Source organism: Rattus norvegicus, chromosome 8 (genome assembly GCF_021556685.1).
Source record: "Rattus norvegicus strain SHRSP/BbbUtx chromosome 8, alternate assembly SHRSP_T2T, whole genome shotgun sequence".
Lineage (NCBI taxonomy): Eukaryota > Metazoa > Chordata > Mammalia > Rodentia > Muridae > Rattus > Rattus norvegicus.
The window spans coordinates 52988881-53016702 of NC_141541.1; the positions used below are offsets into that span (position 1 = coordinate 52988881).

Sequence of the window (27822 nt, forward strand, 5' to 3'; positions counted from 1 at the left end):
GAACTGGACTTGTTTGAGACTTGATCCCAGAGCTCATAGATTTAGGCAGGACTTTTAGGCATATGGGGCTGGAGTTCTGAATGGAAAAGCATCTTAGAGTAGACCTTCCTTAAGAGACTTTTGTCGGGGCTGGGGATTTAGCTCAGTGGTTAGAGTGCTTACCTAGGAAGCGCAAGGCCCTGGGTTCGGTCCCCAGCTCTGAAAAAAAGAACCAAAAAAAAAAAAAAAAGAGACTTTTGTCATTGTTCTTTTGAGAACATCTAAACAGTACCTACCTAGAAGAAAACATCCCAATGGGATAAGTATCTTATTTCTTGGTGCATGGCTGTGCGCTAGTTCCAGAGTCTCAGGCTATTGTCTTCTTTAGCCAGTCAACACAGAAAAGAAATTCACAGAATTTCTATGTGACATCAGGCACAAAGGATAATTTTGTCCACAGACCGATGACCTTCTGACTACAACAGTATGGAAAGTTAGATTCCCACAGCCCATGATAGAAAATGTCTATTGTCTCCTGGGGAGGCTCAATTCAATATTATTAAGAAGACTCATACTGAGAGGGCTTGATGTGGCAGGGATCATGCAAACACTTCTCCCAAGTCCTTAAAGTGATGTTGAGGGAGACAAACTCTGAGATACTGTGTGTGGTGCCATGGGTACCATGTGCTGGACCTAGGATTCAGATGTCTGGCTGAGGGATACTCAAATCCATCTTCCCACTGGCTAGAAGCAGCTTGATGTGGTGTCCCAGAGAGTCCTGTGAAGGGTTCTGAGACTCGACAGAAACGAGAGGAACTGCTAATGTGGCTTGTGTAATGGGCTCATAGCTTCTCTCAGTGGATCTGAAGAGGTGGCACACTTTCTTGTTCATGGGTAAAAGTAGTTGTGTTGTCAGTAGGAAGCCCAACATTTACTTTGTTTCCAGTGACCCAGGAAAGGCTATTCTAAATTTCCTTACAGCTAGATTCGGAATCAACTTCCCTCATATTCTCTGCCCTGCCTCATCCCAAACTCTCTGCTCCAGAAAGAGCAACCTGTGCCTGTTCGTGCCTTACTCTACCCCTAGCCCACTCTTGCCTTGACAGCCTTATATCATCAAAGGCAGAAGGTAGAGAGGCAGAGTTCTTCTAGCCCCTCCCCCACTCTTCCTTTCTCTGAATACCCATGAGTCTGTTGACGAGGGGAGTGCTCGCTCACCCAGGCTGGTCGTCCGGTGACTTGCCTCTACTCCGTGGATGAGTCCCTGTGGAAGATGGAGCACTATGGAATTCTGGTTAGTCTGCTACTGGCTACTGTTCTCCCCCAAGGTAAGTGAGACATCTTCAGCCGTGTGGAGGATGGACCCGAGAAGGGCATTATTACTGAGAGAAGTCCACTGGAAAGTGCATCTCAGTTTACCAGGCTGGGGACGATAGAAGGTTGAGGCTAGGGGATAGGAAACACGCATTTGGCTTTGACCTACGCCAGCCAAGGCTCACATTGGTTTTAATGGTGTTTCCAAACTCTTTGGACCAGACATCTGTAAGAAATGGTTCCACATTGCATGTCCCTAGGCCTAAAACTAGTAAAGGAAGAAGTTATACCCATTGCCCTGTTTAAGGCAAATGGCCTCTTAGAGTAGGATTCTTGGTCATGTGACCACCTGGAGCCACAGCTCAGAATTTAGGAGTAATCTTTAAGAGAAATGTTAGCTTTAGCTGAATGGGAAGGACAGCGGGAGGATATGTTATATTTAAGTCCGGAAGTGCCAACTCTTTCTCTGTCTGCTTTTAAAACAGAAAAGTGGGCTGGGTAGATAGTGCAGGGGCAGGTCTCTAGGAGTGCAAAAACAAAACAAACAAACAAAAAAACCCCGAAGACAAACAAACTCCAAAACAACCCTGCAAAGCTCACATCTCAGAACTCAGCAGTCCCAGGAAAACTGGGTCAAATGGTTACCCTAAGAGCTGTCCTGGCCACCAGAGATTTCTATAGGAAGTAACTCCAAAGAAGACGGGACTTTAAGAGGAAAAGAATGATATACACCTGTCTTCTCTAGCATACTCATATATATTCCTGCTTCAGAGGCAGGAACAGCCATTTTGGCGTTTTCTGGAGGATGCTCTTGTGTTCAAATGGGTGACTAAGTAATGAAGTGCAGTGACACACAGGCTCCAGGTGAGGCTGACTGTAGATGTGGCAGTGCCCTCTGGGCTGTGAGGATGTTCTCAGGCTTTCTGGGAAGGCTCAGTGTGGTTATTTCTAGCTCACCCCAACTCCCACCTGTCCCACGAGACTTGACGTATATGGAGCCTCAGGCATAGAGTTGATGCATATTGGTGGTCCTTTCTCCTTAAGCAAGCATGGAAAAGACAGTAAAAATTACAGGAGCACAGGAGCCACTCACCCCAGAAACTAGTTGAAGGCTCTCACTAGGTAAGCTTTGAGAATTTCAGCACAATTCACATTGGCTGTGAAAGTGGCTCTCATGCTACTCTCCCCCCCTCCCCGCCCCCATGGGTATTTTACATTACAATAGTAACACACCAGGCCTAACACCTGAGTGAACTCGACCTTGGGCAGGGCCTCGTTCCTCTCTAGAACATTTCCTAAGACCCTCACAAATAAGACTACTTGCTTTGTTTACCATGAAGATCTCCTGCCTCTGTCATCCCTAACTCTAAACATTTGTTCGGTCAATTGTAACCCTGTTTGACGCCCATACCAACCACTCCGTGAACTAATTCATTTAGGTTTCTTAGCAACTCTGGGAATAAGAACCTCTAAACCCTCCAAAATGGTGTATATAGCTGTTGTAGAGAAGTGACGCATCACTCACTCCTTGGGAAGCCATTCTGGAGTGCCTCTCTTAACACTCATGCTTAAAAATCTATATTAAAATACCCTTCTATTAATAGAATATAAATAAATTATATTAAGATCAACCCAGCTCATCTTAAAGTTTTCTGTTCAAGAAGATCTGGGTTTTACTTGAGTTAAGTTTCCTCAAAGATTAAAGAAACTCCTCAGGCTGTTGCTGGTGATAGCATCTGTGTCCAGCTGCCTCTGACAGAACTACCAAATTACTTTTTCCCTCCCTTTTGAGATGGGAATCTCACTCATGCTGTAGCCCAGGCTGTCTTGGAACTCATTATGTAGCCTACGTTGGCCTTGCTATCTCAGGCCTTCTCATGTCTCAGCCTTCCAAGGGATGAGATTCCACATGCGAGTCACTGTGCCAGTAACTATATATACATTATATATTATTATATATTATATATATGCAGTGTTGGAGATCAAATCTAGGGCATTTCATATGTCTCTGCCATTGGGTTATGTTCCTAGCGAATCTTCTTACATGGGATCACTAGGCTGGTAATTCATTACAGCTCCTCTCTGCCACAGGGGTCACTCTTTCATAGTAAGTGTCTCATTACCCTGGCAGACACTGGGACAGAGACAACAGAGAAGAGGACGAGGAGTTACAGTGAGAAAGTTATTGGCTAGGAAGAGGAATTAGAAGCCTTTAGGATAAGAAGCACAATCTCCAGGCTAAGAATATCCTCTGCCTTCTCAGGTCTCTTGGGGACCCCAGCAGTCTAACTGGTGGTCTAAACTTAATTTCAGGAAGGTTCTCAGATCAATACAGCTTCATGGTTTTTGCTTTTGCCCCCAAATCCCTCAGGATCTGTGTCCTAGTTTGAATTCTGTTGTTGTAATAAAAGACTTTGATTGGAAGCCACTTAGCGGAGGAAAGGATTTATTTGGTTACAATTTCAGGTCAGTCTATCATTCAGAGAAGTCAGGTCAGAAACTCAATCAGGAGTACAAAGTAGCAACCGTGGAAGGACGCTTCCTGGCGCCTGTGCTGGTTCATGCCTATACTGCTAGCTTTCTTAAACAGCCCAGACCCACCTGCCAGGGAATGGTGCCGCCCACAGTGGTCTGGGCTCCTCCTGCATTAATTAAGGCAATTAAAACAAACTCTTTTAATAGTCCGGAGGGCCTATGTAATGTAGGTGATCCCTCAATTAGAGACTCTTCTTCAGGTGATTCTAGGCTGACAGGTAAAGCTAATTTGGACAATCTGTTTTCTGCTTGGACTACACCCCCCATGCCCTCCATGAACCTGTAGTTCCTGGAGAACTTCCTGAAGACTCTCTCTAGTTGCTCCTGCCCCTTTCACTAGGTATCGTATCCCTTACCACACAAATGGTCCGTAAGTATGTCCTTCAGCAGAACAATGAGAAAGCTGCCTCTGACTATGGCGTCTTTCCTCTCAGGGAGCCCCTTCAAGATAGAAGTGGTTGAATATGAGGACAAAGTGTTTGTGAATTGCAACACCAGCATCAGGCATCTAGATGGATCAGTGGAAAGATGGTTGACCAAAAATAAATCACTCATCTTGGGCAAAGGCATCCTGGACCCACGAGGGATGTATATGTGTAATGGGACAGAGGAGCTGGCGAAGGAGGTGTCGACTGTTCAAGTATATTACCGAAGTATGTGTTCCTGGGCCCACTGGGATGTGTACACGGGCCCTGTGGGTGTGGGAACATTCTGGCTAAAAGCAGATGGTGGCAAACCAATTTACAAAGGGCACTCATGGTGGTAGGAACCAGATGTGTCCGGGAGTGCTTCAGAATCGGGGAGAGTTTAACTGAGTAAGGCAGAACAGCAGGGCCTGGCTTGTTACTGCTGGCCAGGAGAGGAGCTTAACCCACTTTTCAGTTAAAGCCCCACGAAGGTGACGTGCCTTCAGCAATTCCTTAGGATAAGGGCAGAGATGGCAATAGCAAGGTCTTTACAGTCTCACTGATGTGTGCGTCTTGGAACCAGAGAGCCTAGGATCTGTCTAGGATCAGAGATGGTTCCGTGACCTTGAATACTCTCTTCCTCTTCTCCCCAACAGTGTGCCAGAACTGTGTGGAGCTGGACTCAGCCACCCTGGCTGGTGTCATCATCACTGATCTCATCGCCACTCTGCTCCTGGCTTTGGGGGTCTACTGCTTTGCAGGCCATGAGACCGGAAGACTTTCTGGGGGTCAGTTAGTAGGACTTCCTCTCCCTCTCTCTTCCTCTTTCCCTCTCTCTCTCTCTCTCTCTCTCTCTCTCTTCCTCTTTTCCCCCTCCCCCAACGTGTGTGTGTGTGTGTGTGTGTGTGTGTGTGTGTGTGTGCTTGCGCCTGTGTGCTGAAAGATGGGGATGGTGGTAGGGCTGACATCATCTGGAAGTTTCTCTGACAATGTGTTAGGCACTCATAATGTACTACAGGGTGTTGAGAGAACTTGTATGTCTGTGATGCCCATGCAGACTTCTGAGGGTAAGAGAGGGTGTGACTGACTTCAGAGCCTACCCACCCCTGCAGCGTTCATAGGTCTCCGAGTCTCACCTTCCCAGCTCCCAGTAACTTTCTATCCTTGCTTCTAGCTGTTGACACTCAAGTCCTGTTGAAGAACGAGCAGCTGTATCAGGTAAGCCCTGAGGGAGGTGGCAAAAATGGGAGAAAGGAGTGAAGACTAAGAGACTTGACCAAGAGACCTGACTATAGGGGTTGTGACATGTGTGGGGAGTCCTGAGGGTCGAGGAGGAGGAAGGGTCGGCTTATCCCTGGATCTCTGGAGAAGAGTTCAGATGTGATCGAGTGTCCTGCTTCTCATCTCAGCCTCTTCGAGATCGCGATGATGCCCAGTACAGCCGTCTTGGAGGGAACTGGCCCCGGAACAAAAGGTCTTGAGATGGAGGTTTCTCAGAGTGCTATATCAACGGTGCCTTCCCCTTGTGCTCAACCAATAAAGATGTGTTCCTTCAGTCAGCAGGCACCTGTGTTTTCCAAAGCATGGGTTGAGAGTTTTCCTAGCTTGGCTGAGTTCTGCCCACCTGTGGCCTCCCTTCAGCGGTTCCTCTCCTCAGACCCAGACAGGCAGTGTGAGGGACAGCTTCCCATCTGGCTCCTTGGTATTTCTAACCCTGTGGGTTTCCTGTGGGGAGGGTCAGTCCAGCCACCTCCTTCATTGCCTGTTGGTTCCAATCCCTAGCATAACAACTTCCGGGGTTTTGCCCCAACAAAACAGCCCAGAGCAGGCTGCGGTGTTTAGAAGCTGAGCCACAAAGAAGTTTCCATGACATCATGAACGGGGGGCCGCAGAGCAGAGTTTTGGGACTCAGGGTGTGTGTGTGTGTGTGTGTGTGTGTGTGTGTGTGTGTGTGTGTGAGAGAGAGAGAGAGAGAGAGAGAGAGAGAGAGAGAGAGAGACAGAGACAGAGACAGAGAGAGAGACAGACAGAGACAGAGACACAGAGACAGACACAGAGAGACAGACACACAGACACAGAGAGACAGAGACAGAAAGACAGAACGGTCAAGAACTTTCTTCTCACCTGGATTCTGGGGATTGCACTGAGGTCATCAGGCTTGTGTGGCAACTCTTACCCTCTGAGCCATCTTGCCTGCCTTCATCCCCAAATTAATTCAAAATGAAGAACATAATGACTTCCAGGTGTTTCTGACAGTGTTGCGGGTCTTGCACAGTGCGAATTCATTCGGCTTTGGTCCTAACACACAGTGTTTGCTCTAGGCGCTTGTCCACTGCCAGACCAACAACCAACCAACCACTGCCTGAACCACCTTGGCTCAGCTTGAGGCTCTTGTGTGCTGTGTTATAAATCGCACTGTTCTTACTCTACATAAGAGTTTCCTGTTGTTGTAGAAACACAGGGGGTTCGTATGGGATCAAAGACTTCTAATATTTTCCCATCCTCCCTCAGCATGTAAATACCAAATCAGTACACCCTGGTGCTGTGTTCGAATGCTTGATTTTCAGATTTCTTTGAGTTGCTGGGTGAGTTTCAAAGAGAGATGTTATATGAATTTTTGCTTGAGATCAGGACAGAAGTTCCAACAAATTTCAAAATGACCCTAAGCATTCATCGGAGAACATATTTATATAGGTTAATGTTCTCGGCATTGACAATAATAAAATGTAAAAAAAAAAAAAATCGGAGATTGAGTTTCATGAAGCCCAGGGTAGCCTCAAACATATTATGTGGCTAAAGATGACTTGCAGCTTTCACTTTTATTAGCATTACAAGCACATGCCACCACTCCTGGTTTTTGCAATGGTGTGGATCAAACACGGGACCTCATGTATACTAGACAAGCACTCTACCAATTGAATTACATCCCCAGGCTTAAAAACCAATCTCTCGGTTGGGGATTTAGCTCAGTGGAAGAGCGCTTGCCTAGCAAGTGCAAGGCCCTGGGTTTGGTCCCCAGCTCCGAAAAAAAGAAAAAGAAAAAAAAACCAATCTCTCTCTCTCTCTCTCTCTCTCTCTCTCTCTCTCTCTACATATATATATATATATGTATGTATGTATATATATATGTATATATATATGTGTATATATATATATATATATATATATATATATATATATCCCTATTACTGGAATGTACTGTCACACCATCTTTGCTCTCTCCCAATTTAGATGTTGATGGTATTAGCAGGTGGAGCCTCTGTATGAGGCTGGGTCCTGAGGACAGAACCCTCCCAAATGGGATGAGTGCCTTTACCAAAGAGGCTTCTGAATGAATGCTTGCCTCTTCTGCCACATAACCTCCAGCTCTTTCCAGCGCCTTGCATTATAAAGTCAGAGCAACTATTTCCAGCCCTGATAGCTGCAAAGCTTTCTCCTTATCCTTTCAAGTGCGTTGCCTGGTCTTCGGCTGAAGATGGGAGGGGCTCCTCTTCAGGTCTTTAGACTCCTATGCTCTCCTAAAACATTTTTGCTGTCCTCTGAACCCCACTGAGTATCCAGCCTGTTATCTTTGTGAACTGACATTCCTCGAAGAGGCTGCATGTGTGTTGAAGACTCTGAAGACTGATTAGAGCTCTTGTGGTTGTGGAGAGTTGGGATGGTGCAGAACTAGATCCACGGTTATCTTGGGCCATCAATGGTCCAGAAGCTTCCGCCAACCCCAGTGCTAAGAAAGTCATCAGATTGAATCTGAAACCTAGAGATTCCTTGTTGTAATTTGCCCACCTGCTGTTCCCAACAATGCATTCGGCCAATGCATGCATTTAGGAGTTTATTTTATGACTACAAAGAAACAATAATGACCGCCAGGGGCATCTGGTGGATAAGAGTGCTGTGCAAACATGAGTTCAAATCCCTAGCACCCATTTGAAAAGCTGAGAATGGCTACATCAGAGACAGGTGGATCCCAAGAGTGTCTGGCCAGCCTGTCTTAAGGCAATTGGGTGGTAGATGAGAGAGGGAGACACTGATGACTCTTTGGACATCATGCCATGTGTGAGCACACCTCTCTACACACAGTTCCCATAGTGGAACAGGGCAACCTAGATCAACGTTCAAGGGTGTGGCACTCATAGTTGACCCAGGATAATTGACTTCTCGATTTTTTTCATTAAAAATATTTATTTTATTTTACATTTTTTTTTTTTTTTGTTTTTGAGACAGGGTTTGTTTGTGTAGCCCTGGCTATCCTGGAACTCACTCAGTAGACCAAACTTGTCCTCAAACTCAGAGGTCCACCTGCCTCTGCCTCTGCCTCCTGAATGCTGGAATTAAAGGTGTGCACCATCACACCTGTCAAAAGATTTATGGTTTTTTTGGTGTCTTTATGTGTATAAGTCACATGTGTGTAGATGCCCAAGGAGGCAGAAGAGGGTTCCAGAGTCCATGGAGCAAGTTACAGTTATGAGCTGCCTCACATGGAAGCTGGAATAGGATTCCGGTCTCTGACAGAGCAGGGAGTACTCTTAACTACTGGACTATCTCTCCAGATCCTGCCCCCCCCCCCCCCCTTTTCATCTTTTAAAAGTGTGTGTGTGTGCATGGGCATACGAGCACACACTTCATGATGCTCTTGTGGTCATGTGAAGGTAATATTATGTTTTAAATGTAAATTGCTGTGCTCACCTGTAAGGCCCACTCGCCCAAGCACAGACAACTTCCTGAGATGTTGGGAGCTGTTGTTTATGTAAGATAATATGCCATGAGTTTTTCTTCTATGAACAAGCTTGGTTGCCCCACCTGCACAGACGTGCTTAATCACGTGTGGGTGGGAGATCTACAGGTAGGAAGTAGGTCAGGATGCATGCTTGCTCCTGATTGGACAAACGTAGGAAGTATGTAGCCTTGTAGATTTTGCTTTTATAAGCCCCTGACTAATGTAATTTGGGGCCAGAGTCTGGGAATACTGGGTATGGACCTGACCAATATCCATTGACCTGGCCAGTCTTTAATAAAGCTTGCTTCAGATTTGGCTCGAAATTTGTGGTAGTGCTCTTATTCTCACTTGATGGAACTAATATTTTCTGGAGGCCCCAGCGAGATCAGACCACTCATCCAAATTCTAAGGCCTGACTCTTACTCTGGGACTCGGGCTGAAGGGCCACCTCAGGTGGTGCCCACTCTGATATGTTCCGAGGTTCTGAAGTGTATTTTCAGTTTCCTGGACTATTAGAGTGAACTACCATGCGGAGAAAAACAGCAAGCATCTATGGGGGCCTCCCCTGGTAAATTAAACTAACTTCCTGTGACATCTGGTTCTGTTGGGATTCCCATCTGGGATGAGGAGGGATTCTGTGGAACCCAAATATTCTCCCATCCAGGACAAAAAATAAGATGTCGCATCCACAAACCTGAGGTTCTTGGTCTGGTTTTGTGTCTTTTTTTTTTTTTTTTCGGAGCTGGGGACCGAACCCAGGGCCTTGTGCTTCCTAGGCAAGCTCTCTACCACTGAGCTAAATCCCCAGCCCCTGGTTTCGTGTCTTGTCTTTGCAGAAGTTTGGTTGCAAGATGGAAATGGATCAGATTCAATTGAATGTATGAATGATGGTGGCCACATGTTTTGTTTCTGACTTGTCTCCTTGGAGTGCGTGAGCTTTCTATTTCTGTGATTATTGGTTTTATTTTCACTGTCTCTGTCTCTTGTACTTTCTGGGTTCTGTGTTTATTGGTTTTGTTTTTGTTGTCCCTGTCACCACCTGATGCCAGCCTCTGCTGCTGTTTACTATGGCAGCTTCCATGGACAGTGATCAGAATTTCTTGTCTTTGAGCCTTCTGGTCACTGGATTCAGTTTAGCAGGTGTCTTGGTTAGGGTTTTATTACTGTGAAGGGACACCATAACAAGGGTAACTCTTATAAAAGAAACCATTTAACTGGGGCTCTGGCTTACAGTTTCAGAGGTTCAGTTCATTATCACCGTGGTGGGAAGCAGGGCAGAATCCAGACGGACATGGTGCTGGAAGAGCGTAGAGTTCTACATCTGGATCCAAAGGCAGTAAATAGCAGGAGACTGTCTTCTGCAGTCAGCCAGGAGGAGGGTCTGTCTTCTGCCCTGGGTGGAGCTTGAGCATCCCACCCTCCACAGTCAGGCACTTTCTCCAACAAGGCCATGCTTACTCTAACAAAGCCACACCTCCTAACAGTGACACTTCCCATGGGCCTTATTCAAACCATTCAAACCACCACAGTAGGGAATCATATATCTTTGGGTGTGAATATTAAACTTGGGGTTTTTTTGTCCTATCTTATTGAAAAGTTGGCTCTAGAGTTGGGTTATGGCTTTCCCTTCTTGCAACCCAAGCATGGTTATTTAAATTTCCTCTCTGTCCTATGTCAGGGAAGCCACATGATTTTGTGACAGGGAAAAGAGAACAAAGCAGAGCACCTTAGACGACTGGTTTCATTTAACTGCCTAAAACTTCTCCTAGGATATAAACTTTATCTCAAGATTTGTAAGACTATAATGTGAGTTCTCTGTACCTCAAGACTTGTATGTTTATTGGATATGGTTAAAAGTCTGTAAAATCAGTAACAGAATGTTAATTAAAATTCATAATACAGGGAGTTGACAGAATGTAGATATAACTAATCTTAAAGGGACCGTGTTGCACTATGCTGTCTTGGGCTATAAGCAACATGTGGCTTGCTGTCATCTTAACTGCTGTCCCCCAGTGGGATGGAGGCTGCCACATGGCTGGAAGCCATAATTTGTTAGGATTGGAGAGGGTGAGTGACATGTGACTTCACCACCATCTTGACCAAGGTGACAAGGTATAACCTAACCAAGGAGGAAACAACAGGTCTCCAAGATATTTTGGGTTAGGATGGGTTTTTGCATGATAATTCTTGTCCTGGAAACAAGTTATTAAAAACAAGGTTTATGAAAGATAAGATTAAAAGCAATGCTTGTTTAATAAGGTATTAAAGCTGTACGTCCATGTGTTCTGTATACCATAATGTACCTCCTGCTGGCAGCCACACTTTGTAATGTAAGAGTCATCCAAGGGGTAATGATTTAAAAGGCACAGCGAGGTCATGGAGAGGAGCTGAGGCTTGGCACTTTATAAAAATGTGTTACATTATTATGTCCCTTATTAATATATAACTTAAGAAATAAATAAAAGGCTAAAGAGTTAGGCCCACAGCTATAAGCACTAAACACTAAACATTAGAAACTTGGATATTCCTATCTAGGGTAAAGCAAGACCATGACTAAGAGCCCATGGAATGTCTCTTCTTACCACAGGTCTATCCAGGCTGACAGAGGCTGACTTAAGAAGCTTCCTTGGGGGGTTGGGGATTTAGCTCAGTGGTTAGAGCGCTTGCCTAGCAAGCGCAAGGCCCTGGGTTCGGTCCCCAGCTCCAAAAAAAAGAAAAAAGAAAAAAAAAAAAGAAGCTTCCTTGGCTTTGCTAACTTTGTTAGGCTTTAGATATTTTGAGAAGCTGAGTCTTACAGGAAACTGTGATATTCTGTAACGGTGTGCTATGAACGGACCAGGAGAGTAAAGGTGCCAGTCTCCCTATGGACTGTTTTTACGATTTAAAGTTTTATTTTGATAACAAAAGAACTTCAATTCAGAAATTGTTATTTTTAAGGCTAAACCTAACAGGGATAAAGCTGTATAATCTGAATCTTATTAAAAGCTACTAACGTATCGTAAACTGTTAGAGATAATTAAGACACTCATGTTAATAGTCACTTTATGAATGATTAAATTCTTTAATATGTTCAGAAATATGCTAGTAGTCATGCTAAGTACTAATGAAATTTATTACAGGAATAACCTTTATTTAGCTTCTTGTATATATTTTCTAGGTTAAGCCTAAAGCAAACAACTAAAATAAAGTAAAATTTGCTTAAAACCATGTATATTTAATAGATAATGGTCTTCAAACCCTTTAGAGATCTGCAGAATATGGCATTTAAATATTTAATTGAAAATCCTTCCTGTGATAGAAATGCCACTTCCTAGAAGCAACCCCAAGATCTCCAAAGAAGATAGAAGGGGCACAAACTTGAATTGTGGTCAAGCTAACCACTTGGAAAAACTGCCCCATGCCTTGCCTGATGCCAAAGCCCTGCACAACCTGTGGACACTGTTGACGGCCTACTCTGCCTAGGTCAAGGTAGGCCAATTTCCCTTAAATCCTCATCCACAGAAAAACCTCTCAGACCTCCTGGGTTTGGTAGCTGAAGGTCGATGCTGTCCTATGTAGAAGCTGAAAATGTAATGCTGTCTTGTGTGATAGCCAAAGACTTATAAACTCTGAGGCCCAGTGAAGCTAGTGAGACCATAGGAGCCCACTAGGGTAATTGTCTGGGTAGCTGGTAAGTCTTTATCATTTGAATTGATACAGAGGCCATTTGGTTCCTACTTCTTGTTATAATTTATCCTTCTCTGATCTCTGATGGTATTGAGGACTGAACTGACTAGCCCTCTCAGTGTGGCAGCAGGAGGCACCCAGCTTCTCCCCAAGGCTGTAGCTACCTTGTTAGTTCATTTCATCTGTAAAAATCAGCCCTTGCACTTTCTAGAGTTGCTAGGCCCTTCTGCTGTGAGAGGCAGCCAGGTGTGCCTTGCTAAGAGGCTTCACGTTGAAGGATAAACAGGTTTCAGGTGAAACCTTTTACTGCTCCTTTATTTAAAAAGGTTGTGTTTTTCTTTTTTTTCTTTTTTTTTTTTTTGGTTCTTTTTTTCGGAGCTGGGGACTGAACCCAGGGCCTTGCACTTCCTAGGCAAGCGCTCTACCACTGAGCTAAATCCCCAACCCCAAGGTTGTGTTTTTCAAGGACTCCTCTCAGTAATCAACTACTTGTGTGTCATGGAAAATGATTGGATAGAAATAAAAGGTTTCAAGCTTAAATAAAATCTGAAGACCTGAGGAAGTGATTCAAGGTGTACAAAAAAAAAGAAATGTTTCAGATTCCGTTCCTTCTTGCTATGCTATCATCAGACTAAGGTTTCAAAAGTTCAGAGTTTTCACATTGAGCAGTGGAGTTCTGATCAGCTGGTGAAGCACTGACTGCCGTGATCCGTCGCTAGCTCAAGCTTTTAAACTCCTTTGGTTGTTTTCTGAGTGTAGACTTAATGGCGCTTCTCTTCGGGCTCAAAACATCTCTGTCCAGTCTACATACCCAGCCCCCTGGACAGAGAAAAGAAAGTATAGCCTTTTAACTGCAAGCTTTCTCTATGACTCAAAGGCATGAGTCTACTCCAGCCATTTTGCAGACACACCTGCCAGCTGCCTTTTCTACAACGTGGATTTTAGTACAGATTACAAACACTGGTAAACTTCTGTCCCTGGTCTATATCTGTCCCAGCAGAATTCCTACTCAGCTGACAAACACCATCCAGGAATCAGCTGTGGACAGCAACCTGTTCCAAATGACCGAAAGCCCTGGACTTGCTCAAAGCCGACGTGGACCAGTCCAGCAGATATGGTTGCTCCCTGTCTCTTCAGCTGGGTCAGATAAACAGATGCTTCTGCTGCATCCCCCATTGGCTGAATCCCCTCCTCGCCTCTGACTAGCGTTCTAGCCTTCCAGGGCCCTGGCAATGATGTCCCAATTTCTTCAGGAAGTACTTAGAGAAGAGAGTGCATTACCCTTTACCCTCTACAAAAGGCTGGGATGTTAGGTCAAAAGGAAACTCCATGGTCCATGGGACAAATAGGTACCTACAGAGCCTATTGGCGTAGGAGGAAAGGTACCTACCTGCTAAAACCAAACAGACCCAGATCTATTAACAAGTAGATTCATTAGCTGAAGTACGTCTAGGACATGGTAGGACACGTAACCTGCTCTATGTAAAGTAAGGCCATTGTATGGCTTTAAGAAAAAAAAAATTGTTGGGGTTGGGGATTTAGCTCAGTGGTAGAGCACTTGCCTAGCAAGCGCAAGGCCCTGGGTTCGGTCCCCAGCTCCAAAAAAAAAGAAGGAAACGTGATGGCCAACATTGTGTTTAAGTTTAAATCACTGTGCGTAAGAGATTTAACTGTTAAACACAATGCCTCTAACCTGTAAGCCCTGCCTGCCCAAGGAAGGTAACTTCCTGGAATTGGGGGTGCTGTTGTTTATGTAAGATAATAAGCCATGAGTTTTTGCTTCTATAAACACGCTTGGTTGCCCCAAACGCACAGGATGTACCTGGTCGCCCACTGTCAGCAGGTTCACCGCCCAAACGAACATCGGGGTGCATACTTGCCCCTGACTAGATAAAGGTGGAAAGTAGGTGGCCTTGTGGGCTTTGCTTTTTTTAAGCCCCTGACTTACAATCGTGCTCTGGAGATAGTGGGTGCAGACCTGGCAAGTATCCACAGACAGGGCCAGTAAAAAGCTTGCTTCAAATTTGGCTCAGAAATTGTGGTAATGATCTTCTTCTTCCCTGGTGGGGTCAGCAGTCAGAGGACAATTTATGTGAGTTGGTTTTCTTCTACCATGTAGGTTCTGGGATTCAAACTCAGGTCTTCAGGTTTGGTGGCAAGCACCGTCACCTGCTGAGCCGTCTTGCTGACTCCAGAATAAACTGTCTGCTATTCTATTTGGAGTAAGAGCTGTGTTTTGCATGACACCCACTTTCCTTGGCGTAGCATCTGCCTTCATTCTATATTATCCTGCCTCCACCCCATATAGAAAACAGACCAGAGTTCAGCTCTATTTTTAACGCCTCCATTTTTCCAGAGACGTATTGTAGGAGGAAGAACATTGCCATGGTCACAGTCATAGTGGGTAGGTGTCAGAGTGCTGGAGTTAGAAGCAGAGTATAGTAGTGCACACTCTGAATCCTGGCACTTGGGTAGCAGAGGCACAGGGAGGGGGATCTCTGTGAGTTTGAAGATGGTCTGGTCTACATAGTAAGTTTCTAGTCTGTATACTGAGTTCTAGGACAGCCAAAGCTACATAGTGGGACCCTGTCTCAAAAAAAAAAGTGCCCTGGAATTAGAAAGCTGCTAATTCTAGCCCTGCATTTCACTTCACATGGATAAATGATTCTACCTCTCCGAGCCCACTATAGATGGAAGATGTTTGTAGAGTCTAAGGATTAAATGAGGACAGATGTAGGACTAATAACAACTTCTGGAGCATACATAGTTAATGCTCAGTAAACACCAAATGTTAATGCTTTTGTCATGCTGAGCTATAAATGTCCTTGATGGGACACAATCAAATATATGCAGGACAAAATCTGCCACCCCTGGGACAGCCTTATTAGTGGTTGGTGATGGGCAAAATCACCAAGGCTCATTTTAACATAAGCATCAATGCTTAGAGAGAAAAAGGTGACAGTTTAGTGGAGACCAACTAACAGGAGCTGTAGTTACAAGTCCAAGGCTGAGTGTGGACCGTGCTAGGCACAGAAGTCAATGTCACATAACGAATAGCCCTGAAGTCAGCAGGCATGTGTCTGAGGGCAGAAAGGTGGAAAAGAGAGTCTGCTGGCTTGAGCTGGCCTAGGAGAGCTTGCCTGGGCTCTGGATTCCTCTCTCCTGCAAGCAGAGTGTGTGGGAGACCAAGAACCACATTCTCTCATCGCTAGCCTCCAGTATGTGGTCCCTGGCTGCCACTACACCTCTCTCATCCTAACTCCCAGCACAGCCCACATCCTGTTGCATAACCACCACTGCCTGGGGCTTGGGCAGCTGCCTCCAGGGCAGGAGGGAACTGCACATCGAGGGTTTTCTCCACTTCCCTGGGCTCTGCTCATCAACATTTCCTGAGTTGATGGAAGCCAGCATCTCAGCCACAACTCCCTCCTCACCCTCCTGTCTCTGCCTTTCAGGTGCCCTGGGTGTCTCATTCATTTTATGGACCAACCACTCCATCAGGGACCCATCTACCACTCTCCGCACCATTGGTGATGTGATGCATGTGGAGGGCTTGTTAGTGTCCACCTCCTCTAACAAGCACAACACTGAATTTCTGGGCAGGGTCTGAACTTAGGACACAGGCTGCTTTGAAGGATCTTCAGAAGAAAAGAGACATATCTTTTCCAACCAACATACTTTATTGCTTTTGCATTAGCAAAGAAGAGCTTGGTATATTGATGGATATGGAGATGACCATCCAAGGACCTAAGGTGAAGCCTGGAAAGGGGCCCGTGGCAGGGGCTGGGTCAGGATCTATGAATGGGGCAGGACCTATGCCAATGATCACCAAATCCATCCCCAGAGAAGGGCATAAAATACAGAGGTAGAAAAACAGAAAGCTATAGGAAAGTGCTGGCTATGAGGGCCAATTAGGAGAGGGAAGGGATTGAAGGCAGAGATGACATTGGTGAAGAAGGGGGGAGCTGGCAGGGAATGGCAGCAGGGCAACTGAGAAAAGTATCCCCACAAGGTGGCTGGCCGACAATCTGACCAGTCATGATATTTCAAAGGATACTGAGTCAGCAATGTCCTAGTACTGGCTTCTAGCAAAGGAAGTGGGAGAGGAAGGTTCTAGGATGCGTGTTCACCAGGAGGCTGAAGAATAAGGCTGTGGACTCTGCCGCTTGTCCAGAGAACAAGGAATAGCATGGGTCCACAGAAGGCAGTGTCCCTCCTATCTGTCAGACTGCTCTCTGATTCAGGCCAGAATACAGGTCCCGTTGGCCTTTTCGGATGGGCTGAGGATGGAAGGGGGAAGGTGGTTAGGACGGTGGGAGGAAGGAGATGTGAAGGAATGAAAAGGAGCTGTAGTTACCTTGGAGCATTGGCTGCAGCCCGAGGTGAGACCTCTGAGCTTGAGTCAGGAGGAGCCTGAGCTTCCCTAACTCAGCCATGGAGGCTGCAAACACTGACTTTTTCGAGGGTCACTGGAGTTACTGGAATCTTTAAATACCCCATTCCTGGTGCTCTAAATTTTGTTCAGTTCATCCAGTGTGATAGAGAGAATCTCCAATGACTTCTGGTGCACAGTCACATGGAGGGAAGCCCTGGTGCCAGGCATTAACTTATCAATTGCCAAGTCAAAGGGCAGCCTGGTGGGAGAGGGGCCGTGGTGCCTGGCTGCATGCTTGTGTACGCACTGTCCTAGGGCATGCTAGTGGAACACCATTCTTTTCTTATCTCTCTGGCTAACATTTGCAAATGTGGTGTTCTCTATGGCTGAATCTCAGCCAAACAAGAGGAAGAGGCATGTCTCCTCTCCTCTAGTCCCCTGCCTCTACATGGTTGTGGGAGCCAAACAGCCTTTGAGATAGTCCTGAAGAAGGCAGAGAAGGCACACACATGGGTAGCCTGTCCAGGGAGCTCAGGCGAGCAGCTTGAAGTGACTGGCAGATAAGAAGGACAGTTCCTGCTGGTGTCTCTAGGAGGAGCCCCCTCCAACTCCCCCCACCCCCTTCATATCTGGTTACCTCATAGTCTGGGTTGGGAACAGGTGGCGGCCGCTCCTTGTTTTGCCCTGCAGAGGACAGAGAGTACTGTTTTCATGCTGAACACCAGTCTTGCAGTGAAGATGGCTGCTAGGAGATCCAACCCAAGGGAGGGCAATCCTCTCTGTTCTTTCTTCTAATCTCCTTTTCCCATCCAGCTACCCTTCCTTTGCTTTCCTTCACCCCATCCCTAAGGCTTCCTCCTCAAGTGTGACTCCTCCATTCTCTCTGCAGTGGGGAGGAGAGGAGGAGGTAGGAGCTAAAATCTTGAGATCTCTCTGCCCATAGCTTGGGGATTGAATCTGTTTACTGAAGAGTGCTCCAGGCATCTGAGGAAGCCCACTGGATTGGTTGGTCAGTGTTGGTCATCAGAGTTTTTTAGGGTGGAAGGAGAGGAATGATTTTGAATGGGGGACCCTTGATAGGGATCTTGGTATTCCCAAGAATATGCTAAAGAAGCGGTTTGGAATCTGCTGTAGGCTTGGTGCCCATCCTGGCCCAGGCGAAAAGTCTCCTGACCCAGCCCTGGGCTTTACCTCTGGGCCTGCCACCAGTACCAGTTCCTCGGGTCACAGGCTTGGCCTTGGCCTTCCTTTTCTTGCTCCAGTAATAAACGACCATCAGCAAGCCCAGAGTGATGCAGATGTCAACAATGATGATTATGGATACTGCTGTCAGGTCCACCTCCATGCAGTTCTCGCACACTGCAGGGCACAGGGGTGGGGGAGGGAGAGAAATGACCCAAGAAGGATAATACCATGATATGGGAGAAGAGAAAGAAACAAAGGAAGACAAGTCTTCCTTAGACACCTGCATGCTGGCCAGCACCAGAGTTTTCCCTGTAGTGGTGTCCCATGAGAATGACAATAAGAAGCAATGTGGGTGATTATGGTCACAGGCTCTGGTGTCTCGGCTCCATCACTCACTAGTTGTGGGGAGTTTTCAGTCCATAAAGCCTCTGTTTTCACATCAACAAAATGGGAATAAAAATGTGCTCAATATGGCTGATGTGGGGATGGCAGGAAAGGATCCCATCGTGTGGGCCGTGGGGGTGGATCTCAGAGGCTTGCCTAGTGTCCCCAGGCCCTTGGATAGCGTGAGGCATGTGTAAGGGTTACAGACATAGTACTTAGGCTGGAGGTGGTGGCACATGCCTTTAACCCCAGCATGCCGGAGGCAGATCTTTGAGAGTTTGAGGCTAGCCTGGTCTACAGAGTGAGTTTCAGGATATCCAGGACTATTAAAAAAAAAAAAACCCAACCCAACCAACAAACACCAAACACCAAAGCAAAGCCTCAAACCAAAGACAAGTCAGTACCTAACAGATGGAGCGCTCATTGTCTATTGTGGTGCCTGGGTTTGGGACTTTTAGGTAGTGGCCCTGAGTCTCTCCGGATGTCCTTGTAATAGAATGGGTCTCTGAAAAAGGGATCCCATCAACTCATGATTCTGGGTAAGTTACAAGGCAGGTGACCCACGCCTTCGTCTGTGAGAAATTGTTGTTCTACACCTGGTACCAATGGGAGTTACCATGACAACTCCAGGCCACACCGTGCAATCTATTTTTCAGAAAATACTGAAATGTGTGGCCCCAGGGAGCCTGGGGTGGAGCGCAGGAGGAGCTGTGAGGTGATGGGGTTCTTGAGAAAGCTGTTTTGGGAGGAGCCCGAGTTACCTCTGGCTTTCAGGTACAGGTACGTGTTTTTCCTTGAGCTTTCTGTGTAGCAGACATAGTAACCACTGTCCTTGACTTCCGAGAAATCCTCTAGCACCAGGTGTTTCTCATTCTTATCAGGCAGGACTTTGTCATTTTTCTCCCACTTTAAGTTGTCCTCATTCTCTAGAGGGCACGTCAGCTCTACACTGGTTCCTGAGATGGAGACTTCATACTCTGGGGAAAGAAGAAAAGGGAAGGAGGTGGGAGGGGAAAAGTCCAGGGAAATTTCACAAGTGTCAAATTAGTGCTTCAAGAAGCAATGAGATACAGGAAATCACTTATCACTGGGCAGCGTCAAGGTTTGCTTGGTGGAGAGATGTGTACTGACTGACTAGAGAAGTTGGGAGAGGGAATGTGTGAAAAGATGAGGGGCAGAGAACCTTCTGGAAGTTGGCTTTAGCATATAGGCAGTAGATAGGGACTTGGGAAGGGAGGCTGAAACTAAAGAAAATCCCACGAGAGTCCTTATTTGAACTCTTTCTAAAGTAGTTGTTGGGAATGAAACAGGAAGATCTTGGTTCTTGGGGCTGATCTCTCTCAATCCGTTTCCTCCATGCCACCCATCAGTCTCTATCTTCTGACGGGGTGTAAATAAAGCATTGTAAACTCACGTTTCTGTGCTCCATCATCTGTAACTGAAAAAAAAAAAACCAGTAAGAAAAGAACTCTGGTTTACACTTCAATTTGAGGTAAGTGTTTTCTTTTCTTTCTTTCTTTTTTTTTAATCAATTTTTATTTATATGAGTACACTGTGGCTGTCTTTAGATACACCAGAAGAGGACATCGAATCCTATTACAAATGGTTGTGAGCCACCATGTGGTTGCTGGGAATTGAACTCAGGACCTCTGGAAGAGCAGTCAGTGCTCTTAACCACTGAGTCATCTCTCCAGCCCAACATTTTCTAGTCAGATTAGATACCAACCCATCAAGAACTGTAAGTCCCAGAGGAGAGGCCTGGATTTACCCCAAGATAGGCTCATGTATAATCCAGAGACTTCAAATTCAAAATGCAGGAGCATGTGCTCAGAAGCCATAACTGTGGAAACTAGACTCATAAGACAGAAAACTCGAGGACAGTTCTCCTACTTCAGTCAGAACCATCTTCCAGAGAGCTGTCACAGGGTCTCAGAAACAAAGACCTCTGTGAATGTGAATCACTGGCTCTCAGGTCTAATACATTTTTCATAATTTTCATCTTTTTGTTTTGAGACAAGATCTTATGGGGTCAAGGCTGGTCTCAAATTTGTTATGAAGCTGAGAATGAACTTCAACTTCTGATCCTCCTGCTTCTAACTCCTGAGCGCTGGGATTCTAGGTGCATACCACCGTGGCTAGTTCACGTGGTGCTGAGGATTGAACCCAGGGCTTTGTGCATGCCAGGCAAGCAGTCTGCTGGCTGAGCCACATCCTCAAAAGAGAAAGGCTCTTTCTGTAAAGAATGACTTGACATTGCACTGTCTCTGAGTAGAGTGGGTTCTCCATTGTTCGGTTGGTGGGAGGAGTCAGAGCTGTGGGCAACAGAAATCCATTCATACAAACCACATTCCCTATTAACAGACATTGTTTCTGAGGTGGGCTGGTGGTCCTTCTAGGAGAGTTGTGGCTGAATCCTGGACACTACTGGGATATGCGGGAGCCCTGACATGACGGAATCTGAGCTGGAGGAGAGAAAATGGTGGTGGGTGGCTCAGACACAGAATGCTTGTTCCTGCCTTAGTCTCTTAAGTGCCATGTATGTACCACGGCTCCCAGCTTCAAGTCTCCTCATCAGGAGGTAAAATGACGGCCTCAGAGGTATTGGAGAGAATCGAAGGGACCCTGAAGGTGAAAGTGGATTCCCATAGCAGACGCTCATGTGAAGGGCTGCTTTCTTGCCTCTCTTTCTTCCTGAGGTCCTGCTACCATGGAGAGCAGTGAAGAGCTCCCACTCAGCCACTCAACAGTCACGTGGCTGGGCCTTCACACACACAGATCCTGCTCTACCAGCCACCAGCTGGGAGCTGGGTACAATGAAATAGAGGGCGACTTTGACTTAATTTTTATCAATGATGTTTCCTAGAAAGCGTATGTGAATCAAAAATCATAAATAAGGCAAAGTAATAAAGCAAATACATATTATGTTTAAGAGGTTTGTTTGAAAGGACGTTTAAAAAAATTGCTTACAACCGTATTGGTCCAAATTCAATGTCAGAGCGTTGGTTTGCACATGCTCATGCAAGAACAGGATATCCATGCTTAGAAATATCACATGCTATGAAAAGTTTGTACACATCCCTTTTTACAAACATCCCTGGCATTAAGTTATTTACCCCTCATTGATTGGACTGTTATTTCTAAGCCTCTCCTCCCTTATTTAAGGCAATAGTTAAAACATATGTGCTCAAGAAATGTTAACACTCATTCTTCTGTTCAAGTACTAGCCAGATCTGACTGTGCTCAGCTTTTTTTTTTTTTTCTTTTCTTTTTTTCGGAGCTGGGGACCGAACCCAGGGCCTTGCGCTGGCTAGGCAAGCGCTCTACCACTGAGCTAAATCCCCAACCCCTGTGCTCAGCTTCTAAGGTATACATCTCTCCAAACCCGCTCTCTCCTTGACACAGAGGCGTCACTATGTGGCTTCGAACTTGCTATGTAGACTAGGCTGGCCTCCAACTCACAGTGCTGAGGCTAAACACCGAGTTTAAAGTGTATGCACCACCACACTCACTTAATCTCCTTTACAAGAGATTTAAAAGAAATTTTATGTGTATGTTTGCTTGTTGGTATGCACAGAAATGTGTGGGTGCTCATAGAGCCCCAAAGGGGATGAAAATGGGTACTGAGAACTGAACTTTGGTCCTCTGAAAGAGTAGCAAGTGGTCTTAATGGCTGAGCCATCTCTCCACATACCCCACCCCCAGGTTTATTCCCTATAAGCAGCAAATTTCTATAGTATTACTAAATTCCATCTACTGACCGCTATGGTGCTGCGTGAGAGTCTTGGATCAATCATTAAGCCCTCACCACAGGGGTGTACGTTGACTCCATTTCCCACACAATGATCGGATAGCACAGATGTAAGTAAGTTATCCATGATCACCCAATAGGAAACCGAGTCAGGATTCAAACATGGCAGTCAAGCCTCAGGGGTGAAATTTTCTCCTCAAGCATCCTTCCGCCCCAAAGTATAAGCGAAACCTTTAAAACTCAAGAACCACCTCCCCCTGGTAGCTTGGCTGTGCTTTGCAGAGTTTGTTGTTGTTATTATTATTATTATTATTATTATTATTATTATTATTATTATTATTTGTATTTTAGTTTTTCCTTCTGCACCTACCCATTGTGTGTAGCACTGCATAGCATCAAATATTTGTGTCTCTTACAAGACAGTTGGCTTCTTGAGGACAAAGAACTAACAAAATATTAATATTCTGCTCATTTGCTCACTCAAACACTTCATAGAGCCTTGCCGGGAACCAAGGGCAGGCAAATGAAATGCTGTCTTGGCTTTCAAGGAACTTAGGGTTCATACAGAAACAAGCAGAGGGTGTGACCCCTACCTGGCTGTGTGCCTTTCCCCAACAGCATGCTCAGGGAAGCACACAAGCATACAGCTCTAAGCAGACATGGAAACTAGCAACACAACCAGAAACATCTCAGACAGATGATCCCAGCCTCCCCCTCTTAGCTGTGGTCCCCATTGTGGTGGTCCCTATAGTTTATTCTACATCTGAGAGGGGCCCATATAGAGCAAATCTTCTTACCAGTGTCCTCGATATCTGGAAAGGAAGCAATACAAAGCCGTTAGTAATATTCTTGTTGGTGACTAAGACCCCTCCTGTTTCCATAGGCTAGGACCCTCCCTTCAATGTTAAGAGCACCCCACATCTTGAAGTTGCTTTGACTGCATATGACAAGCTGTTTGCAGCCTTAATTCTACATTCTATATCCGTCGGCCATGCACAAAATGGCTGTCATGGACACCGGGTATACAGTGAAGGAGAAGGAGCCTGTCACAGTTGCTGCTTTTGAACACAATGTTACTTTTCTGTTTGGAGGTGCTGACTGGACAGTGAGGCTCCTAGTTTTAGGATGGCCTTGATTCTATTTCCCTGCCTGAGAAAAAAAAGTTCAGGCTAGTGACATGTAGAAATCCACATTTAGACTATGGGTGCGTGTGATTATGAATGTGCACCCAAATAAATGCCACCCAAAAGCTTAACCAAGGTCAACCTATGCGTGCATTCTGGCCAATCTCACATCCTCTACAAACCTCATATCAAACAGGAAAAGCAGAAGACCACTGATACTACTTTTTTTTTTTTGAGACAGTTCTTCTGTGCAACAAGCCCTGGCTGTCCTGGACTCACTTTGTAGACCAGGCTGGCTTTGAACTCACATAGATCTGCCTGCTTCTGCCCTCCCAAGTGCTGTGATGAGAGGCATGAGCCACCACATCTGACACTTTTAACTTTTTGTTTCTATGTGTATGTCAGTGTTCCTGTGAGTGCATGCGTGTGCTGTGAACACATGCATGCGTGCATGTGCATGAGTGAGTGTGTGAAGACGTGGATGTTAGGTGTCTTCTGCAATAGATCTCCATCTTATTGCTTTTGGAACAAGGTCTCTAGCTGAACCTGGACTTTGAGGACTAGACTATACTGGCTGCAATGAAGCCCCAGGGATCTTTCTATCTCTGCATTCCCAGTGCTTGGATTGTGCCTGACTGACTCTTGTCGGGCAAACATTTTCCAGCTGAGTCACTTTCCCTCTACTTTGAACTTTTAAACAACTTTAAATCATTCGGACACATCGTTTTCTGCAGTCTCTTGGTTCTCTAACCTGGGATACATCTATGTGGCAAAGGAGGAGAAAAATCTTTCACTGCTGTCTGTGGAATGTCTAAGGGAAGCCTTGACAAAACTACTCTCCAAATGCAGTCAGTTCTGAGGAACGCGTTAAGTGATTTGGTCATTGAACAAATGTCATGGCACACATGCACACAAACCTACGTAGCAGAGGTCACTGCTCAACTCAACTATATGGTGTACTGTGTTGTGCCCACAATTCACCTAGACCATACAGTGTAGACTGTTGTGGCCACCGTTTATCTATACTATAGAGTATAGACTGTGGTGTCCACCATTCACCTAGACCGTAGAGGGAAGAGTGTTGTGTCCAGCCTACAAAGCTCTGCAGCATATAATTCTATTGCATGGACAATCGCAACACAAACGGTAAGTGTCTGTGTATGGACACACAAAACAGATACAGTGAAATACCCAGTGATGAGTGCCTTCCAGCTCCCCTGTCATTGCATGGGGTGGCTGCTATACCTTGTCCACCAGTTACAGACTGGAGCACTGTTATTTAGTGTGACAGCTAAATCAAGAGTCCTGGCACGACTTTCATAGCAAAGAAAGAAAATATATCTTACCTTCCTGGCAAGTGCCAACTGGAAAACAAGCAGGAGAAACATGAGTTAGTAAATGCTGGGAGTGCCTGAAATTCCAAACGAGAAGAGTTGTGCTCCTGTCTGACCAGAACTGGCATCTCAAGTCCTTTCCCCCAACTGTCACATAACAGTACTTTCTATGCCAGGGGGAAGGACATTTACTGCAGGGGATCAGGCAGAGGCTCCCAGCCAATTCAGGAGGAAGCTGAACGAGGAAACATCCTGCATTAAATGTGAATGCACAGCATTTAACACATAGAAGTTTAGAAAGCTGAGGCTCCTTTCCGGGTAGCTCAAGAAAGCAATGGAGCTCTGCCACCGCCCCTCCATTTTGAAAACTGCTTTCTGACTTCAGGCGGAAAACAAGCCCTTGGTGGGTGCAGGTGTTAGGATTTTTCTCATTCTGTCTTTGCTGGCCTGAGAGCTCAATTTTTCCGTTTGTTTTCTGCTTGAGACAGAGGTGGGGCTATTTGAAACTCATCAACTAGAGCCTATGCATCCGGGCTCTGGGAGTCCCCTCACGCAACACTGACTTGGGTCTGTCACAGTGGCCAGCTCCCCCTGCACGGCCTGAGCACTTTGTTTATGAACAGTCTCCATGGAGGGTGAGGTGTTCTCCCATCCCCAGAGCTGACAGAGCACATATCTATGGCGCTTGGGTCTTCGATATTCTCCTTACCTTCTTCCTCCCTCTTTATCCTTCCCTTTATTGTGTTTGTTTACATTTGTTTATTGTGTGTTTGTGTGCATGTGTGCTACGGGATTGGGAGGTCAGAGGGCAACCTGTAGGAATTGTTTCCCTCCTTTCATGTGTGGGGTCTGGGGAGGGAACATAGGTTGTTGTTGTCAGCCTTGGTAGGTAGGAGGCACTTCAGTCACTGAACTACCCCTTAGACTCTCCTCTTTTCTCTTTTATGTGTTTTCTTTTTTCTTTCTTTCTTTCTTTCTTTCTTTCTTTCTTTCTTCCTTCCTTCCTTCCTTCCTTCCTTCCTCTCTTTCTTTCTCTCTTTCTTTCTCTCTCTCTCTCTCTCTTTCTTTCTTTCTTTCTTTCTTAATTTAATGGAGAGTACAATTAATACCATAGACCTTTAAGAAAATGCCTGGCTGTTTCATAGTCTGCCCCTTGAGACTCAAAGTGTGTTCCTTGGACTGGTCACATATAAATAATCCCAAAGCCTGTTAGAAATAGGAGATGTTAAAGGAGGTGCTGGCACGAGCTTAGAATCCCAACATTCACCAGGCTAAGGCAGAAGGACACAGGGTTTTTAAGACCAGCCAACCTAGACTGTATCGTGAGCCTCTGTCTCACAAGCAGCCAGTCAACTCACCCGGGACCCCCAGTGAAGGTGTGTGCATAGCCAAGCTTGAGAAACCCAAGGTGCAGCAGGAAATGGAGGCACAAAGGCTGTGGTTCCGAGAGAGAGGAGCCTGACTGTGGCAATACAGTATCTTCTAGGTCTTTGACATAAAACTCTCATGAGCCATTTGGCTCACGGAGTGCATGCAGCCCTCCTGAGCACAGGCTCTGTAGACAGACATCCCTGTTTTCCCAGACCAACTGCCGGAACTGCTGTTTAACAATGAATGATTATTTAATCCTGCATCGTAAGACAGGGGCTGTACCACCTTTCTTCCATGGAAGAATTAAGAATCAAATTGATTAATCCTTGTTTCTTCATGCAGTGCATACACTTAGCAATGGTGTGTGTGTGTGTGTGTGTGTGTGTGTGTGTGTATGAGAGAGAGAGAGAGAGAGAGAGAGAGAGAGAGAGAGAGAGAGAGAGAGGCATTGCATGCGTACCCACGCACTCTCAACTATTTATCAATTATATCCCACCTTACTTCAGGAAAAGGACAAACTAGTTGAAATCTCTTGGTCACTTCCAAAAGACTAGAAATTACAGTATTTGTCTCAAAGATACTAAGCTGGGACGAGCCTGAGTCTAACTATCCCATCTCCCCCAAACCAAGAGAGGTGCTATCTCTGTTCATTTCTTGTGTCAGTTCTTAACGTTGCTGAGTTTACAGACAGATGGGCTTATTATCCTCTTCTCTCAGTTCATGAGATCAACCCAACTGATTTCCTTTGCCCGTCTCCTGAACGGTCTGTCTCCCCACACCTGCGCCACATTTCTTTCTGGTCCCCAGCTCTCATCCCACCCCCTTCCCCCCCAGCCCCTTAACGGCATCACCAACAGTTCCTTGAATCTTCTAGTCACTGAGACACCAGCTGCACTGGGCAAGACTGTGAGCATTGCAGTGGCCTGAGAAATCACCACCTTTTCATTTCCCACTACTCACCTGCTAGGAGGCTGAGGCCCAGGATGCTCCAGAAAGCGTTCCACTGCATCCTCTTAGAATGCTCTCTCAACTAAGATGGCGGACACGGCTGGCTCATTACTTCTGAAAAGGAAACAGATGACATTTTCAACATACTGGCTGCATTTGAGGACTCTGGACCACCGTTTGCCATAATAAGATGAAGGGGGAGAGGGAGGGGGATGGGGAGCACTTTACAAGGAGAGTCTTACCATTTCTGAAGAAGGCACCAGAAGCAGGCAGGGAGGCAAGTGTCTGAACCCCACACAGGAAGTGTAGAGGGGACTCAGGGCCCGCCTGCTCCACGTCACTTGGAAATGTTCGAGGCAGAAGCCTCCGCCTTGGTTAACTGAGGAAATCCGGGCCTCACAGCTTTCCCATAAGGATGAACAGCCCGGGGATTGCTCTAGCAAGCCTCCAAAAATGCTGTGAAAAACACCTACCCGTGCCCTGTGCAAAGAACCTCCACACTGAGGGCGCTTTCCTTATGCATAACCCCACCAGCGGAGGCGGGAAGACATTGAAACACTCAGGATCTGCCTTCTTTTATGATGCCCTTGGATTTGAGCAGCAGGATAGAGCTGTTTAATTAATAATCTTCGAGGGGCTTGGTTTGTCTTTCCTTCTTTGAGACAGGATTTTGGCATGCAGCTGTCCTGGCCTCTCATTGCACATCACATGCTGGGAAGTTGCTGGACAGTGAGA

At 45.9% G+C, this 27822-nt stretch overlaps 2 protein-coding genes and 1 long non-coding RNA gene across 6 annotated transcripts; 2 read left to right on the forward strand and 1 right to left on the reverse strand.

Annotated features, from left to right (window-relative positions):
• Nucleotides 1-1118: 1118 nt before the first annotated feature.
• Nucleotides 1119-5797, forward strand: Cd3d (CD3 delta subunit of T-cell receptor complex). Of its 2 annotated transcripts, NM_013169.1 has the most exons (5): nucleotides 1192-1307; nucleotides 4263-4481; nucleotides 4892-5023; nucleotides 5410-5453; nucleotides 5645-5797. In NM_013169.1, the coding sequence occupies exons 1-5, from the start codon at nucleotides 1253-1255 to the stop codon at nucleotides 5714-5716; spliced, it is 522 nt and encodes a 173-aa protein (NP_037301.1). In that variant the 5' UTR covers nucleotides 1192-1252; the 3' UTR covers nucleotides 5717-5797. The 2 variants fall into 2 exon arrangements, with proteins under 2 accessions (XP_087416735.1, NP_037301.1); XM_087560609.1 differs by lacking the exon at nucleotides 4263-4481 and having other exon boundaries at nucleotides 1119-1307; nucleotides 5645-5794.
• A 6453-nt stretch (nucleotides 5798-12250) lies between these two features.
• Nucleotides 12251-14842, forward strand: LOC148004102 (uncharacterized). Its single transcript, XR_015627621.1, has 3 exons — nucleotides 12251-12420; nucleotides 13619-13759; nucleotides 14738-14842. It is a non-coding gene; the product is annotated as an uncharacterized LOC148004102 (long non-coding RNA).
• A 1435-nt stretch (nucleotides 14843-16277) lies between these two features.
• Nucleotides 16278-27392, reverse strand: Cd3e (CD3 epsilon subunit of T-cell receptor complex). Of its 3 annotated transcripts, none has more exons than XM_087561888.1 (9): nucleotides 27330-27392; nucleotides 27100-27198; nucleotides 24781-24798; nucleotides 23108-23122; nucleotides 19977-20000; nucleotides 19324-19539; nucleotides 18185-18352; nucleotides 17631-17677; nucleotides 16278-16898 (listed from the first exon to the last, which is right to left on the reverse strand). In XM_087561888.1, exons 2-9 carry the CDS (start codon nucleotides 27146-27148, stop codon nucleotides 16842-16844), a joined length of 594 nt encoding a protein of 197 aa, XP_087418014.1. In that variant the 5' UTR covers nucleotides 27149-27198; nucleotides 27330-27392; the 3' UTR covers nucleotides 16278-16841. The 3 variants fall into 3 exon arrangements, with proteins under 3 accessions (XP_087418014.1, XP_087418016.1, NP_001101610.2); XM_087561890.1 differs by having other exon boundaries at nucleotides 19977-19994; nucleotides 27100-27201; NM_001108140.2 differs by having other exon boundaries at nucleotides 16280-16898; nucleotides 27100-27201; nucleotides 27330-27374.
• Between the last annotated feature and the right edge of the window lie 430 nt (nucleotides 27393-27822).